The 19083-nt window shown below is 38.2% G+C and overlaps 2 protein-coding genes across 3 annotated transcripts in view; both read left to right on the top strand.

Moving 5' to 3' along the window:
• The window catches only part of wdr62 (WD repeat domain 62), a 33306-nt gene extending 25571 nt beyond the window's left edge, over positions 1-7735 (top strand). For both annotated transcript variants that reach the window (XM_017719204.2, XM_037546757.1), the window contains 6 exons: positions 433-544; positions 1795-1897; positions 2228-2303; positions 2816-3565; positions 3841-3926; positions 6621-7735. In XM_017719204.2, the coding sequence (XP_017574693.1) occupies positions 433-544; positions 1795-1897; positions 2228-2303; positions 2816-3565; positions 3841-3926; positions 6621-6878 (1385 nt within the window). In that variant the 3' untranslated portion in view covers positions 6879-7735. The remainder of the gene's footprint in view (positions 1-432; positions 545-1794; positions 1898-2227; positions 2304-2815; positions 3566-3840; positions 3927-6620) is intronic.
• A 631-nt stretch (positions 7736-8366) lies between these two features.
• LOC108440365 (protein Atg16l2-like) overlaps positions 8367-19083 on the top strand; it is a 37361-nt gene continuing 26644 nt past the window's right edge. The window contains exons 1-7 of the mRNA XM_017719205.1: positions 8367-8671; positions 9292-9358; positions 12462-12522; positions 12953-13026; positions 15491-15742; positions 16037-16102; positions 18972-19064. Coding sequence (XP_017574694.1) covers positions 8524-8671; positions 9292-9358; positions 12462-12522; positions 12953-13026; positions 15491-15742; positions 16037-16102; positions 18972-19064 — 761 coding nt within the window. The 5' untranslated portion in view covers positions 8367-8523. The remainder of the gene's footprint in view (positions 8672-9291; positions 9359-12461; positions 12523-12952; positions 13027-15490; positions 15743-16036; positions 16103-18971; positions 19065-19083) is intronic.

Here is a 19083-nt window from a genome sequence, read left to right as displayed (position 1 = left end):
TTATTTATAGTCAGCACTGATTTGTAAGCCAATTTTTATCATCATAGTTTTTCTGTAATCTCCTGCCCATGGATTTTGTAGGCTCTACAACAAGTTCATCTCTTGTGCTGGAGGGTCAGTGTCCAGCACAGTTTGGTGATTTCCCTGTTCAGAACACTTCTCATTCAAATCCTATGTTGATTGCCAGGTTCATGTTTGAGTAGGGGGAACTACCAGACTGTGCTGGAAACCAGCCCACAAAGTAATAGCCTACAAATAAAGATGAACTTGTGGTTTTGTACTTGAAGACATGTGATCTTGAATGAACATCTTCAGTCTGCAGGTGGAAAAACTATATACTATACCCATGCTTAACAGTAGGTCAGTAATATACCACGTGCAAGTAAAAACAAGAAGGACTTTTGTAACTACTTATTGTAACTGTTTCCATAGAGAAATTCAACACAGATCTTCGCATTCTACAGCCTACTAATGAGAGCAACTTCCTCAACCCTCGGCTCAGTCTGTCTACCCGTTTCCTCTCACGCTTCCAGAGCCGCGTTCGGTCAGTCTACATCACCACACATACACACACAAGTGCACTTAAAAAAAAAAAGTTTTTTTTTTTCTTCCACCAAACATATTTGAAGATGCACATAAAATTTTCATTTAAGCTGTTGATTGAAATCTTTAACAATGTAGGTTGGGGTGTCTGAAATGAAAATGCAGTCTGGTTCAATGTGTTTTCAAAGGCTTTCTGGCAAAGAGCACAGTAGGCAACAATATGTAATTGCAAAGAGAAGAGGTGCTGTTTTCCATTCACATTTGAATTTTGCCCTCTTTTTAGCTTGGTGTTCTCTTTGATGATGCAATTTAAATGCCTTATTACAGAGTGAAAATGCTATAAGATAAATGACATTAATTATTATTTTGACACAATTATTGCATCATCACATAAAGCGTAAATATGCAGTTCTGGAAATACATTTTAATTTATGTCAAGCTACTCATAAAACATCTAAATCTTTTATGTAAATAAAATGTCAGTACTAGTGCACCAAATGGTGAATTAAAATCTCAGTATTGAATTAGAATTTTCATTTTGAGCTCAACATTGCATTTATGGGTGGGAAATGTGAATGTAAACACACAACACTGCCATTTTACAAATTTAATTTTAATTTTTAAAACTGATATGCCTATATATGGGTAGCTTTTGCCACTGTTTATCTAGAAGTGCATGTGTCTACCATTAGGGGAAAAAAACAGCAGAAATTTGATGTACATAGATGTGCCAGGAGGGAAGTCTTTGCTGTCTAAAAAGAAACACTGGCGCTGGACTAAAGCTTGCTAATGAATATCTAGGAAAGGACCAGAACTACTGGAACCGTGTGCTATGGACAGAGATAGGGTTGTTGACCACAGTACCCATTACTACAGTCATTGTCCATTTTGTCAGCTCCACTTATCATATAGGTACACTTTGTTTTTCCACAATTACAGACTGTGGTCCAGCTGGTTCTCTGCATACTATGTTTTGCCCCCTTTTACCCTGTCCTTCATTGGTTGGGACCTCACACAGAGCGGGCGTTATTGGGTGTGGATCATTCTCAGCTCTGCAGTGACTCTAACCTATTGGTCCTATGTCAGTATATATTGCTTTGGTATGAGTGGCTGACTTGTATGTATGTGACCACGTTGTATGTAATTTTGCTTTTTTAAGAAAGCTCAGGGGAAGTGGTTGGTTACTGGGTCTGGATTAATGCAATGCAGGATTGTGTAATAAAAGTTACTTTTGTCCTCTTACTCTTCCAGTGGTACAGGAGCAGGAAGTGGTTCTGTGTGTCGACCTGGAACTTGCCTGCCCAGTATCCAAGATGAGTCCAGCATTAGCTCTGCAAGTCTGGAGAAAACAGAGGTATTATGGACATATAGTGCCAAATGAAATGTGCATCAGACTTGTGGTTGAATTGCATTTGATGATCATAAGGCTTTCTTATGAATTAAGGGGTACAAATGCATCATTTCAGACTGTCAGCAAGGTTGCTACTTTACTTTTCCTGAACACATTTTCAAGAATACAAATTTTTCTTCTGCTCTCACTTCCGAGTTGTTGGGCAAAGTGTGAAAAACGTTAAATAAAAAACACCAAAAAGTGATATGAAAAGGTGCTGTGGTTGAGTGTGAAATGAACATGCTCATAAAGTCATCACCTGTATATGTCTGTCTGTCTCTGTGTGATTTTAAGGATGATTCCATACTTATCGCTCAGACTTGTGGTCCAAATACCACAAGAAGTGATCAGAAGAAAAGCCAAAGAGGCGGTAGGTTACATTTCTTGTGTTGTGCCATTTTTAAGGTAATCGCAATTAGATATTCCACAAGATGATTTTAACGGTTAATTGTAAACGACTTTAGCTTAAATTACAGAATGTTATTATTTTATTAGGCAGTATATAATTCCAAAATTATTGTGCACTTGACATAAGAACTTCTGAACTCATCCTTTAGCCACCAAGAAACGCTTCTCAGTCTCTGATCCAAAATCTCACCTCAGCCTCCGCTGCAAAAACATTCTTAGAGGTGTGTTTGAATGTGTGAAAAAAGAGCAAAGTATTTGAATATCCAACATTTCAAAATTATTCACACCACTGGGAATTGGGATGATTTCACATGGTCTTAATTGGTGGCACATCAGTTTTGTTCTACCTGGTTCGAAGGTTCTGTTCTATCCTTATATTTTTCATTTCATTTACCATTGGAAAAATGCACATCTGAAACCTCTAACAAATTTTTTTTTTTTTTTCCTCTTTTATTTCAATGCTTTTTCTTCCAGATATTACAGACAAAGCAGTGGTCTCACAAGCGACTGTCCAAAATTCTGCCAACAATCAAAGCATATTTGACACCAAACCTGCCAACCTCTCCTTTGATAAAGTGTCTTCTACGTTGGGTACCACAAAATCCTCCCACCAAAGTGACATGGCTCCTTTTGCTAGTTCCTACACCACCAAAAGTAGCTCCGTGGATGAGAAAGTGGAAGAGCCCAAGTGTGGGAATGCAGTGCTCCAGAACGCTTCATTGTCTAACCAGGACCTCAGTTTGAATCTGGAGAGTAAGGAGAACCTCCTACCTCAATGCACTCATTCCACAGAGCACCTTCTACCCATACCCGAAAAGCAAGCGCCTCCTCCAGCACCCCCTGCTCTGGGTAACCACAGTGCCCGGGCTGCACTTCACTTGGACCTGTCTGCTCCTCACGGTGCCAGCATGGTACCTGCTTCAATTAAAACTCTCAGGAGACAAATGCAGCATATTGACCCTCCGTGTAGACAGGCTTTGGTGAGTCCGACTGAGATGCGGTCACTTGGAAAGGATAGTCGAAAGAGGATCAGTAATATTGAAAAGAATCTGACACCGAAGTCTTCCACCAGACTCTCATCTGGGCGTGCATTGTCTGCGAAGTGCAGCCCTCTTGCAACGCCAAAGAAGAGCTTTGAAAATGCCCAACCTCTGGCTCAGTGCAACACAGTGGAATCAACTACATCAGAGGTCAAATCTGAGGGAGCAAAACCTGTAGACTCAGGTACTGTATACTTTTCATGGTGTCCTAACCTAATGCAGGGTTTTAGGTCCTAATTTGTCTGATTTAATTTTCACTTTACTAACATTGCCTGCTTTTGAGCAGTAATTTCAGGTGCACAGAGATCCGTTGATAAGGTTGTGCCCCGCTTTGAAATGTTTTTATATTTGGTATATCATCCCTGCAGATTTGGTGTTTTTAAAATAGTCTTAAGTGTTAGGTTTTACTTCAGGCATGACTACATTTACCTTTCATAACTTCTGTTCTACTTTTTTTAGATGAATGTATGACTTTGCAGATGTGTAAGGAGATTGTGAATGAGCTACAGCACACCATGCAGAAAGCAGCAAGCTTTTACAGTAAAGTAAGTTTAAAGTTCTTAAGCAGGTTTTTATTTATATGCCTGTAATTGGCCTTTTTTTATATATATGTGAAGCACCTCATGGAAATGGGTTCATAATAGCAGTTCTTTGGATCATTAACATCATTGGCCTATTTACACCTTGCATTAACATGTGTTTTTGGTGATCAGTGTTAATTTGCCGGGTGTTAACAACCCCAGGACACATTGTGAGGTGATTACCACCACATTTGGAGGTGATCAGAAACAGATCTTGACCACATTTTGCACATATGTGAATAGAATGTATTTTAGTTATCTGTATATAATTACATAAGCGAAATGAGTCTGTAAAGTGCTGACTAGTAGGTGAGATAATAAACAGTGAAACAAAAGATGGTGGATACATGAGGCTGAAGTAATCCCCAAACCAACAGCCTTCTTGCACTCTGGACCAATGAAAGCATCCAAGCCAAGCTTGTCTAACTTTCTAACGGGGGGGAAAAGTCAAATGGAAATGAAGTAGGTGTTGATGTGCTTTTTATGCAGGTAAAGTAAATTCAGATCTCTTATGGTTACAGAGTTTAGTGAAAAGTAAATGGAATTAATACAAGATGTAAACAGGATCTCCTGCTAAGCTCCTTATTTTGCAATAGTTGCTTCTGTCCCATCATTTCAGATTTTTAAGTAGACTGAAAATGTTTGTAAAACTATTTTAATGCAGATAGAAAATGTCAGATGCCCCATGCAGTAACTAAAAAAATAAATAAAGCTAAACAGATTGTCATATGTTCACAAATTATTCATGCAACTGAAAATGCATGAAAAAGCATTTTACCACCTGTTGTAGTAATACACTTATGAGTGTTTGGGTCTCTTAACAGCTGTTAAGTGTGTGAACTGAGTGAACATATGTGAACAATGTGTGGTAGGTCATTGTGGAATAACACATGATTAGTAGTTCTGTATTCAGGCTGAATGAGATGTAAATTATCATAATGCTGGTGTAAGGTGGTATGTGGAAATCGGCAGATTTCTGCTTCAATGTCAGTCATAGTGTCAACATCTTAAATTCAGAATTCACTAAATAGAATGCACATGAAATAACACCTCACAGACCAGGTCATCCAGCATATCATGCTGTTGAGTGAATGGCGCAAAGCATAGGCATTTGTGCGACAAAGGCAGTTTTAACTGCTTTTAATAATGTACCAACTAGTCTGTGTCTGATTTATGAAACTTTCGAATCAACATCCTGTAATGACATGTAAACAAGCAGAAATTTGAGTGCACATGAAGAATCAGCTTCAGCATTGAGCAGTGAGCCAGTAGCTGTGCTCAAAGGCCATGTGCTCAAATTATTAATAGTATTCCATTTTTTTTTATAGTATTATAAATGATACTCACAAACGTTTTTAGTTATAACTAATTATTTTAGTATAATTTAGTTATAACTAAACTTAATAAATCTGCCTTTTTTTCAGGTTGTTAAACTATTACAAAAAATTTACAGAGACTCACCAGACATGAGTTTGATCATGCAGATGACAGACAAAAACAAAACTGTCAGTGAAGTTTTTCTAGCAGATTTGACCGGGTGCAACGTTGATAAGTGAGGGCCAGTGTTTTTGTTCCCTGAATTGGTGGTGTATGTAGGGTATTACATCAGTCTTATTATGCGCCAAAATATATTTAAAATGTGTATTTATTTTAAATATTTATGTACATAGTGATTATGTACATTGTGATAAAAGAAGACACTTTACTTTTGTTTATTGAAAATCTTTGCCTATTTGTATATACAGAAGATTTCTGTTTTTATTAGCAATCAATAAATAGGTGACATGGCACCTTTGCATGAAACAACTGGTTGTACAGTAATTGGTTAAAATAAGGTGACCTCAGAAAAGCAAGACAGTTGGAAGATTCAGTTTTAGTATTAACAAGAAAAGCATTTTTGAAGCTTTGAGCCACAATATAAGCATATGTAGATTCTGTAAATATAAAAGTTGCTCAGCTTAATTAATAAATTAACAGTTTAATTGCTGTTAAGATGCTGTTAAGGCCCAACAAGATGGGCTGCCATTATTATAAAGCAGTTTGTGACTTCTGTAGATCAGCAGGAAACCCTACTAAACAGTTCATTTAAATGTAGGTCTATCACCCTGTTGTATGCCTAATTTTTTTCCATGATTCTCATACTGCTGATGGTTTGTTGTGTAGAAGAGCCAAATTTGGAAGCTTGCTTCATGGTATTAAACTGCTATGAAGAAAGTCACAGGATTACAGGAATGCACAAAGTTTCCATGCTGACTTCTGCGTCTTCCTACTTCTTCTGTTTTTTATGGTGGCTTGTTGATATTTTTGTGCTTTGGTCAAAACTTCAAACTTAGAATCAACATTTAGCATGATGTGATACTGTAAAAAGTGGCTCATCAGATCTACCTAAAATTACTTCATGTGGTAACAAGTAAATTGACTAGTTTTATTCAACCTGAATAAATACTTTGATTGGATGATTATTACAAATGATGTATTTCTTAAGTTGAATAAAACTAGTTCAGTTGCTTGTTACCACAGTATTTTTTAGGTAGATCTGATGAGCCACTTTTATATTGTGTGTGCAGAAAATGTTTTACTCATATTACAGTTCTTCCATTTATAAAATAGGCAGATACGTTGTCTACATTTCTTCTTTCTACCTTTCTTTGCGTGTAGCTTCAGGCCATCAGTGAGTTGTCAGAGCAGCATGTGCAGATGAAGAGCATCCTGCAGGAGGCTTTTGCTGGGATTCTGCAGGAGCTGGACCTTCTCTGCCCCCAGAACCCCTGCCTTACTGCCCATCAAACAACCCAGCAACCTCCTGAAGACTCACCTAGCCGGCAGCTGAGGGACGACCGGGCCATGGCCCTGCTGGAGAAGTACTCAGAGATGCTCCTGTTGCGCATGGCTGAAAAAAAGACAGACTGCAGTTGAGTTATTACAGACGAGTGGCATTGGGACACTTGAGGGAATGTTTTATCAGTCCAGATGACAACGTGCCTGATTCAAAAATCCTCATTTTTGAAACGCCTTGAACAAAAAGCAGTGTATTTGGTGCCTTTGTCTTGAGTTACAGCACCTGCTTGAATCGTCCTCAGTATTTTATTTCAAACAGCCTTAACGTTTCAGTTCTAAGCTCGTTTAACATTGGTAGCATTCTGCAAATTATTTATTAATGCACAGTGATTTATTACTATCAGTGGTGATCATTTTTGCCATTCATTACCTATAAGGTCTAAGATTTCTGCTTATTATAAATTCTTTTACACATTTCAAGGTATCTTTCCTCCAAAGAAAAAGCTGCCAATGAGAACTTTTAACATCTATCAGGGTAAAACACAGAAGGCTAGATTCATCAAGGTAAGTCATTCAGACCAGTACACTGTGGTTCCAAGCCAGTTTTTTTTCTTCAGATGACTATCTTTACTAACTCATTATTTAATTAAAGGCAGTATTAACAGTATTTGAGTTGAATGCTCATTGAGTGAAGTTGTCATTGCTCGTGTAGTTTTGTGGTTTTGGTTCTTGACCTTGTTTTAGTATCACTGCGTTGGCTTTAATAACACCAGTGTCACCCCGTCACAACCACCTGTTCTGATTCCTGTCGTCCCTGAAAACGACTGTTTGCACAAACCGTTGAATTTTTCACATTGTCTCTCAAATGCAAGTGTTGCAGAAGTATGTGACTCCTGCTCACACTTTGGCTTTGTCCACTGACTTTTATTTTGTGAAGTGCTTGTAAATACCTTTTTATACCTGTTTGTTTTTAAAATATTAAAGACTTTTCAAGACTTTGAGTACAGTTTTGCTTTTTTGTGGGAACTGGAATGATTTCCCTTAAGCAGTTTTGGCACATCATTGGCCAGCTTCCAGTCCTAGATTAAGCTTAAGTATTGGGTGGATAGGGTTTTTAATGGTGGTCTTTGATTAAATTGTTATTGCGAGGGTTAATCCATATGTCTGGAAATGTTTTTTTGACTTTGCATTTGTGGCCAGGTCAAATGCCAGGTCATAGTCATATTCAACGTCAACACTTTTAGGTAAAACTGCTGACCTTGCCAGAAGCCAGTCCCACACCGAAGTGAGCTTTTAAATCGTTAATCTGTAATTTTAAAATGGGTCAATGTACATCAGCAGTGGGTCTTTAGCTGAAACTGAATGACAGAAACTGTTCTGCCTGTTCTGCTGAGTCACAGCAGAAAACCAGGATGGAAAGTATTGTTTGGTGCCTCAGTGTGGAGTTAGTCACCCAAAAAAGAAACCTTGCCTACTTCCCCGTGTCTGTTTTTGTGTTCGACTCCAGTGTCTTCGTTCATTTTCCGCTTGTGTAAAAGCAGCCCGGTCTTTACGGGGCGGGTCGTCGGCGATGACGCATCCCAGTTTCCGGGCGCTGATTGGCTGTCCGCCCCCGGTGACGCGCTCGCTAACTTGTTGCTGCGAGTTTCTTCTCGTGTTGACCGCGGCTGTGTCCGCCGCCTCAAACTGACCGCTTAAAGGACTTACTAACGTCAGGGCTGACCATGAGCACATCCACCATCAGCGGTGCTGACGGAAAGAGGCGCTCCTGTGTGTGTTAATCATGGCCACGTCGGAGCCTGAGGAGCGACTCTGCAGGAAAAGTCCCGATGCCAAACTGACAGTAGAGAGCTGGAAACGCCATATCATACGGCAGCTGAAGTGTCGGGATAAAGCGCAGAAGACTCTCTTCCAAGATGTGATACGCTCATGTAGGCTATGCTAAATTTTACACTAACTTGCACTGCTGTTTAACACGTTGAAGCTGCTGTAGGGTGTTTCACAGCTGACTGGGAGGCTTGGCGTGTCCTCTATTGACCTCAACCATGTCAATTTTGTGCATTTCAAACATTAGTGGCGAAAACATAAACAAAACTGCTCCAGGTTTTCCAGCCTGCTCACTCGGCTCACGCTAATGTGCTTTGTTTTTCAACGTGCTCCTCAAATCAGAGAAATGATGTTAAATAAATAACGAAGTCAGCTTCTTATTTCAATTTCCCCGTTCCACCTTAAATGGTGTAGCAGTTACGTTCTGGCGTCAATTTTGTGCTCGAGGCGCCAGAATACCCGCCGCAGCATTTAAGGTGGAACGGGAAAATTCGAAAAAAAAAAAACAGCTGACTCCAGCCTCGTCAATAAATCCGAGGAAAACGTCAAAATATGTCTTGTTTACCTGCGAACCTGCCGTGTCTCTACTACTGTTACTGTAGTGTCTCAGGCGGGGAGCAGAGTGAGCACAACTGATTCAGAGCGGAGATTGACACTCAGGTGCGAACAGAAAAGCTCATCAACGTGTGGTTAACCTGTGAAGTCAGAATGTTGTGTGTTGCAGATGTGAACCTGCTGGAGAGATGCACTCAGAAAGCCTTCATCACCAAAGGGATTCTGTCAGCGACAAGGTAACTGATGGGCTACTCTTACAAAAGACGGTTCTTTAAGGATTCTATAGCAAAGAGGCTCTGTCAAGTTCTGTGTTGAGCCATTTTATGCTTAAATGGTTCTTTGCATGGTGAAGTTCTTTCGATTGATGGAAACTTGACATGGTAACAATAGAGGAACCCTGTTTGGTGCTGTGTAGAACCCTATACACAACGTCTCCAACAAAGTAGAACTTTTTACATCAACAGAGGTTCTACAGTACCCTGCATATGAACTGAAACTTGAACTGCAGAGATGATTTATTTATTCATTTAATAACTGTAAGAATTATTATTTGAAAACTAACGTGTTAAAAGGACCACTTTAGGACCAGATATGATTTGGGTGGTGAACTATTCTCAGCACAATATCCAAACTGTCCAGTGAGCCTACACGTGTCCTCTGAGTTATATGTGTAATGTTGATGATAAAAACAGTGGTAAAATAGTGGTATATCTGAAGAAAACAAGGGTTCTGTTTTGCCTTACAACATCCTGCTTGTACCTTTCTGCTACAGTTGTTGCAAGAATATGTTTTAAGCCAAATCCTTTCCATAAAGCTATTAAACAATGTCGGCCTGTAAGCAGCATTTTTGTAACCTTTTCATGGAATAACTTTCTGTGAGGCATCACACATTTCAGACGGTTCCTGTTAGCGCCATTGAGAGCAATTCTGACTTCTCTAGAATGGAACATTTCACACCAAACCACTCTGAACAACATTTGTTTGTTTATCTCGTCACCATTTAGTTTTTAATATTAAATGTCTGTTTTGCATACTTTTTGAAAAATGAGTGGAATTCACCTTTAACATCCACTTATTATACGCAGCTGAAGACTATAGTGTGGTACTCCAGCTGAGAAAAGCCACCCTGGCATGCTGTAGTGGTTAAAGTACAACAAAGTGAGTTACAAATGAGTGTTCACTGTACACAGAGAGAGCCTACAGGATAGATACAGTGAACGCTCTCACAGCCGTGCCACTATGTACACAGTTATTTCACACATCAGTGGAAGACACAGTAACCATCTGTGAAGCCGTAAATATGCACACCAGAACGGTTTAATCCCACTATTTATAGCGATTTTATAGTCGTATAACGTCCTTGAAACCAGGACTGTATGAAAATTCTGAGTGATTAGAAACTCAGCTTTTAAATAGGCGTAATGTATGGAGGACATTAACATTCATGACCGTCTTAACACACAGATGAATTATCATTTTCATTATTTTTGGACCCACAATATTAACTCTAACATCATATTAAAATATTCTAACTCTGTCTCCTTTTGTTTCTGTTCTTATTTCCATCATTGTTTTAAAAGTGTAGCTGCCCTTAAAAGAGAATTTCACAGATTTTTTTTTTTAATCCTGCGTACTTGTTAGGGTGTAAACAAAGTATGTGAGAATGGTTTAATGTGAAGTGCTGCATAGTAGAAAAAAAAATTCTTTAAACAGGTGGTGATAGGGTCAACAGTCTACCAGCATGTCTACAACACACATTTAGTCATTTTATTTATTATGCAAAACCACCAGAGCACCTACATATATTCTGAGTTTTTATATGTAATATTACAATGCCCTGCACATATCTCACCTCCATGAATAGGTTTAAAAGAACAAATCCTAAAAAGCTTTAGGCTTGTATTGTCAAAACGTCTGGTGAATTAGCTTTTGGAGACATCTGTTTCCTGTCACCACCACTGTGAACAATTCTTACTCAGTATATTTTACCAAAAGGAACATTTAACATCAGACCACTCTGAGTGACTTGTGCAGAAAAAAAAAAATCAGCTGTTTGAATGTTTCATGATGAGTATTCAAATGGGAAATGGAACTGCTCTAACTTTTGTAATGTAATATATAATGATAAACAGCAAAAACTGAAGGAAATAGACAACTAAGATTGTTTATATGTGTAATGGAAGTCTTCTTCTAGGCTTCATGACCGCCTCAGACTGTTTTATTATTTGATAATAATGCTAATTTTGAAGTCTTAGCTTCCCTTGTGTCCTTCATTGCCATTCACACACATCTACAGTGGTTAGATCCATCAGTGGGAAAGAATAGGATGACAATAATAATAATAAATAATAATAATAATGATAATAATAGACCATGTGAGTTGCCACTGCTGTGCTCAGAATGGTCCATTACCCAAATATGTGGTCAGCAGCAGTCCTGACCAGTGATGAACAGAGTGTATATGCATCTCAGCAGTTCCTGTCGGTATAGTCACCCCCCCCCCCCAAAAAAAAAAAGTTTACAACTATGCATTTTGGCTTGGCCGTATGTAGGGATGCACTTATGTGGCAGTACCGAATGCCAATATCCATTATTTTTCATGTTCATATCTGCTGTTACTGATACATAAACATTTACAAAACGTAAATAGCTTTTACCTGAATTAGCACTGCAGAAAAATATAACATTTATTTGTACAGAGGTACAAATGCAGTAAAATGATTAAAATGGAGATGCCCAGCATTACCTAAACATTCTGCTCTACAAAATACTGTGGGAAGTCTGGGACCACCTTCAAAATCAAGAGTGTTTTTCTCATTTAAACCTGGATGTGAACAACAAAGGTTTTGCATGATTATGACACATAAAAGGAAGAATATGTGTTCAAGATTCTGAATTGTTTCTAGGTCAGTATTCAAATTTTAACACAATAAGTTTATGGCTGCTCAAGTTCACACTGCCCTTAAAGCAAAAGAGAGATACCAAATACTAAGAAATTCTGAAATTATATAAACATTCAAAAATTCTACTTTTCACTCACAGACTGTTATGCTAATAATGTCATTTATAATAAAAAGAGTTTACATTAAATTAAAAAAAGCTAAATAGATGCATTTTTATTAGTTGTCTCAGATTTTTGGACTCACATATGTGAATGCTTACTGCCCAGTTTAATAGATTTAAATACAATTTTCTCACAACATCTTTGCACATCTATATATAAGGGTTTGTATTGACAGCATGCAGCTTCCCTCCAGCCATAGCATGCTCTAATCATGAAGATTTATCCAAATGTGTTTTCTTAAGTGTTATGACTAAATTGCTTTATAATCTATGCAGGCCTCTGCTGCTTCCCTCATCTGAGGATTCACTGTCATCCCTGAAGACAGCCACTGGTGAGGTAGGAGCAAGTACTAATTCCAAGCCAATATAGATAAGTCCTGCAATCTCAGATCTAAATAAACGTTTTTACTAATCTCATTGTTCTCTTAAAATGGTTTTGTTCAGTCACTCAAAACTATAACAGAAAAATGCAAAGATTAGGCATATTACTTTCTCTTTAATTAATTTAATTATTAGCCAGAGAGCTAAATTACGAGACATAACAGGTTCTTAGTTTTGCCAGTCAAGTGCAATCTGATCCTTAAGGTTATCCACACAGCAACAAGTGTGAGGAAATTGCGAGAGTCATCTGCTTGCTTACACACTAATCTGTTCTGTAAAAAATAAACAAACCCCAACATGTCTGAGCAAGTTGACACTGCTGTACTTCACTGGATGCTTTGCGGCATAATAAGTATGTCGTGTCTATTTTTATGTCTGTTTTGTAGCTTGCTTACCAAGTCGTGGAGCTACAGCAGGAGATAAAAATCAAGGAAGCTGTACTTGACAAGCAACATGCCAGGTAAGCCGCCTTGTCAGCTCGTGACATTCTTGTCCAAACACGTTTCTCGATTTTGAAGTGTCTATACATTTTATGTTGTTCCAAAGATATTTCAGGTATGTTTGTTTGAGCTTGTCAGTGTAAAAGTTCCAGTTTTCATAAAGAATGATTTAAGCTACAGGACATTTATGAAGTGTTGTTATCCATTGTCTGTGCATCAGTGTTGCTTTAGAGCATGTAGAACTGAACGTTCATAAAGAATGTGAGAAATTAGATTCTTATCAGCATACCTGTTATAAAGGTGGGGGAGATCTTTACTGTAACCTGACTTCAGCCGGCAACGCACTGGCTCAGGGTGTCCTTGTTTATTGCCTGGAATTGTCCAAGCAAAACCAGAACATCACAAAAGATTAATGTTTATACAAACATTGGTGTGTATGTTAAATGTTGGTGGTGTTTCATCAGGAAATGTTGGTCATGTTGTAATGACCTGAGTATAGTCCCCAAGATTTGTGGTGTATTGAAATGGTGTAAGAGTATGGAGCTGTGTTAAGTACTGACATGCAGCTTAATGACTACATCATACAGCTGGCAGTCAAAGAGAATTGATCATCTGCACGTCATACACTAATGTTTAGCAACTGTTTTTGAAGTGTTTCCTGTCTCTTCACTTAAAGAAGGAAAGCTGCAACAAAATCATGATATTCCAACAACACCATGGAACATGCCACAAAACTCATTAAGTGAAACCCAGCCTTCTTGTGCGGCTACACTGGAAGATGTATGGAGAACAGAAGTCTGACTACTATGGATTTGGACAGCAAGAATCTTTGGGAAACAGTTGCTTTAAATTATTTAAAATAAATACATAAATTAATAGATTTAGGTGTGAGCCAGGAGAATAGTTGCAGGTGGGTCTGGGAGGCCTTGAAATATCCTGCATTTCTGACTACTTCAAAGATAAAAGGCCAATGATGATGCTATAAAAGAATACAGGATAATACTTAATGCTTACAGTATTGGAGGAGCTCTGAGTTCTTGGGTTTTTCGCACCTTAACCTCTTAAATGGCCAGGGCCCACCAGCAGGCTCAAAGTTTTAATACATACTTCCATAACCTAGGAATTGCACTGAAATCCTTATGGTTACTGAATAATAGTAAGTAGTTAGTATGTAATAAGCCAACTTTGGAGGTCACTTTTATGTATTTAACCCCTTCAAATCTCAGGCTTATTACATTATAGGGCTTATAATTCAGTAACTACAAGGATTTCAATGTAGACTGGTTGAGCTGTTCCTGGGTTATAGAAGTGTATAATACAAGTGCTCCAAAATTGTTTTTAGGTCATCAACATTCCATATACTTTGGAAAATTCAGTTTTTGTTATGTCAGTGATCATTACAGAAATGCCTTTGAGTATTTCTTTTTTTCTGTGTTGTATCCCCAGTGGGTTATACATGGTACCTGAATTTCACTTAATGGATTTTTTGCCATATGGCACTGTTTTGTAGGAATTTTCATTATTTGTTGTGGTTTTCTTATTTTAAGTTAACAGACAGGATAAAGATGTGTGCGAATGAGCAATTCCTCCTGTACTGAGGATTTTATTAATATTATACAGAATTCTGCCTGAATGAACATGGAACGTCATATATTGTCTTGTAGATTATTTGCTGACATGCTAGGTTCATACAGTACTGTATGGAAGCCAGAGACTACCCTTCATTTGTTTCATTTCCAGTCAAAATGGCCATTAAGTTTAGAAAATAACTGAATATAATGTTTTTTTCAGCATTTGTTGACACTTTTTCCTGTGTTACAGCTTACATTGTTCCCAAGAGACTTGCTTTTAGTTTTCCAAAGAGATCTGCAGGAGTATTTCTCCAAACTTGCAAAGTTCACTCTTAGAACTTGGTTTCAATTTCTGCTCCTCAAAATCAAATCCCAAACACATTGAGGTCTTGGCTCTTGGGTGGACAGTCCATTGTCCTGATACAACCAGCAGCTTCTTCAAACTTGCTTCTTTTTGCGTCCGTTTTTCTCAGTAATGGCTTCTTAGCAGCTGCACATCCTGTCATACTCACAGTCTTGTCTTCTCACAGTGGATTGTACCTTATCTATTGATACTAAGATTGGGCAATTTGCTTTTACAAATCATTTCACTTATAATGCAAACCTGTGTATTATTTAACATACACCGTGTGTTCTAACTGCTAAGTGTACAGACCTGTGCTGTGTTCTTTTGGCCTTAAGGCTATATAACAAAAAAAACAGGCAACTCTATTAATTCACATCTAAAAATTCAGTTTGATTTTTTATCAAGTTCACAATATAAGAAACAAACAAACAAGAAACAAACATTAAATCTAAATCTAATTTACACATTTTACACATATTTGTTGGTAAACATGCTTTGAGGGTGTAATACTGATGATTTCACGGGCTGTATTTCACAATAGCAGTGTGCGCTGTTCTGGGTTATCAGGTTGAGTGAGACGCAGGATGATTTAAAGGAAGTGCAGTTAGAGCATGGCAGACTGCGGTCCTGTGTGGCGGAGGTGCAGGAGAGGAACCAGCTGCTGAAGAATAAATATGACTCCCTGCTCGAGTGCTGCCAGCACACAGAGGCAGCCTATCGCAAGGAGAAGCTTTATGGCTCTGAACTGTTGGAGGACATGATCCGCTGGAAACAGCAGGCCGCTGCTCGCATGAACTCGCGCAACGAGAGGAGAGTCAGGTGAGTGAAGATGGCAAAATAGTCCCGTTGCCCTTTGAGGCAAATTTTTGTTCACAAGTATTATGTTCATGCTCTTAGACAAGATTATGGATTAAACCAGAGTTAAACTCAGAAACTCAGCATACACCAAGATCATGTTATTGGCATACAGATCTTTGATCTTGACCCAATAGGCCTATTTTAATGCAGCATTGTATGTTGAGGCTCAATGAAAACGTAATTGCAGCTATCTCTTGTTTGAAGTTTTGGCCAAACCTCATCTCTGCTTTCTAGAAATGTTTTTCTCTGTTTCAGAGCCAGAGAGGCTGGTATTCATAGAGAGCTTGAAGTAGCTGCTAATAAGAAGGTGAACATTTATGAGTAAGTATTCATGCTGAACAGTAACTCATTCGTTCCTTTCTCAGAATCAAAGAACAGTTTTGAGACGTCAGAAAGTCATTGTTTCAGAAAATAATCGTTTTCCAGATAAACCTTAATTGGTCATGGACCTTGTGGCCACATGGAAAACAAATGTTCCTGTAATGTCTTTTAATGTTGTTAAACAGACTATGAGTTCAATATTATATTTACTTGTGAATAAGTGTAAAGTGTTTTGAGAGATGCATGTTCAAAAGTTCACAATGCCAGAAGGGAAATACTGTTAGTAGTTACATAACTTGCTTATTGACCTTCTACTCATAATGATCATCTCATAATGATCGTCTTCAAGGGGAATTCAGTAACATTTTGTTTGAATAGACCATTATAGATGCTTTATAGATACTTACGTTGCATTTAACTTACATCCATCTCAATATTTTTTTATTCACCTTAACATTGCATAACCCTAACCCTGGTCTTAACTCTAAAGTTAACTTTGGCCTCAACTCAAAACCTAAGCCTAGCTTTCACGCTGGCCCTAATCCTAACCCTAACAGAGTTGAGGATCATCTGACTTTCACCAGAGAGTTTGTTAAGAATTTGAACATCTTTAAATAATGCATAGGGGCCCATCCAATCTACAGGGGTCCATCTCAGTGGGACTGGGAATTCCACAGATTTTGTGAAATTTCTGCAGGATTGAATCGTTGAGCTATGAAAAGTCATTTTATTTATTCTTGGCTCTAATTGGCCTGACTGCATGTCTTTGGACTGTGGGAGGAAATTCACACAGACACAGGGAGAACATGCAAACTCCATACAGAAAGGACCCTAGTCGCCTGACTGGGCAATCCAAACCAGGCCTTTCTTGTTGTGAGGCGACAGCGCTGTCTTGTTTACTTATTAAAGACTTAATCATCCTGAAACTTAAAGAAATCAATCAATATCAGTGATATTCTCTTTTTTTCCTAGTAAATTTCATCCTTGTCTGGCCTTAAATAAAGGAGTTAACCCCAACATGTCCATCTCAGCAGACCCTGTGGTTTCTCTGCTTTGAATGAATGAAGTAAAAATAAAATCAGTGTCTGTTAAGGCAATGGTGACCACACAGCATGATTAACCTTTTTATTGTCTAGGTAGGACTTTGGCTTTCGTTTTATATATTGACATGCACCTTTCATATTTTGTAGTATTATTAAATGTGAGAGTGAAGCAGACAGGTTGACAGGTGGACAGACAGAACGTGAAGCATTGAGGTGAGCAGAAGGGAGCTTTCTGTCATGATGGACACTAAATGAAGTTTAGAGAATGTGAGGTGTGGCAGATGTGTCAGTCTGTCTCTGACACTGCAGCACTTTGTAGAAGAACAGCAAATGTCAGAAGAACAGCAAAAATTATGCTTAAAACTGACACAAGGTCATGTACAAAGTTTCCAACTGCCCATTTCAGTACTGGCTTTAACATGCACTCATCCACTCATTTTTAAGGGAGTGCAGTTGTTATGAGCATTTTAATGTTAGAAGTTCTGATGATGAATAAGAAAAGCTTGAGTCCTTCTACACTGAAACACTGCTGAAAGCACTGTGATATAGAATAGGGCTAAATAAGAAAATGAGCTTTTACACTTTTTTTCAATGGAAATATTATTCAGCTAAAGTCCAACACAAAAGTCCATCTGTGAGAGAATATGAAAATCCAATGGTTGTTTCTTAGGAGTCATTTTTGAGAGAGAGAAATTTGAGATTAAGAGGTGATGTCATTTAGAATATTTCTTTCCTCTGAGTATCTCTACTTGGGGAGGGATCACCGACAGCATCTTAAGGGTTGTTCCATTACTATATTAGCTCAAGTGAAGTTTGTTAGATGAGAGGCGAGGGATTGAGAGAACACTGTCGATTTCAGCAGCAGAACTTGCGCAGAAATCATTGAGGTTTGATGAATTTCCCTAGAGATGTTATGAGCGAGGAGACCAGTCACTGATTGAAATATGAGTGGGAAAGCTTGTAACACACAACATGGCATCTGTTTACAGGGAAAGTCCTGGCCTTCAGTAAAAGGAACCAATCAGTTTGCTGGTTACCAGTAGCCAGAGCAAGCTGAAAAACATGTTTTTGTGTGGTATTGGGCCAAATGCTATAAACACTACTAAGTTTATTTGTGAGATTAAACCAGAGATTTCAAATATGTTTCAGTGTTGAGTATTTACTTATAGTCTGGTCATGTATGACCTGGTGGAGTTGCAGATGACAGCCAAATGAACAAATTTTCCTATAAGCTGTTTCCCCTTTCAAACCCCCTAAAATGGGGGACAAAGCTGTTTATAAGCCATAACCAAATCTGTATGCATTACTAATACAACTTTATTACATAACTTTGCTAAATTGCTAGGAAGCTAAAGGCTAACATACCTGTTGATTTGCTCAGGAATTGGTTTGTTTTAATGACAAGCGATTTGCATGTTACAGTTCAAGCTGCTAAAGAAGCTTGAGATTCTGCCATGTTCTGATGCATTAAACTTTGACATGTTGCAAAAGGTTTGGTGTCTGATTTTAACAAATGACTGGTTCTGGTGGATAACTGACCATCATTCTATTTTTTGTATGCACAGAAATTCAAGAGATAGACAGTGTATGATGCACAGATACATATTGTGCACTTGTGTTTTTGACAGATGTTTGCTGAAATGCTTGTTGAAACTGTAAAATGCACTTCATCCTCAAACAGCAAATTGGAGAACAGAACATAGAATTGATAAGAATTCAGACTGCATAGCAGAATCCAGCATGTTTCATACTTAGCAACCAGTGTACTCAAATAAAATGTTTTTGTGGTTAATTAATTCATTAATTTAATGTATTTTTTGAAAAAGAGTACCTCAAAGTGCATCTTTACCATCATCGCCTTCATCACAGAGGAGTGAGAGTGGAGAGAGGCTGGAGAGAAGCCGTGGACGACTTTTCAGGTAATAATATCTATTATAT

This window comes from Pygocentrus nattereri, chromosome 17 (genome assembly GCF_015220715.1).
Source record: "Pygocentrus nattereri isolate fPygNat1 chromosome 17, fPygNat1.pri, whole genome shotgun sequence".
NCBI classification, from domain to species: Eukaryota; Metazoa; Chordata; class Actinopteri; order Characiformes; family Serrasalmidae; genus Pygocentrus; species Pygocentrus nattereri.
This window is presented reverse-complemented; position numbering and strand designations above follow the sequence as displayed.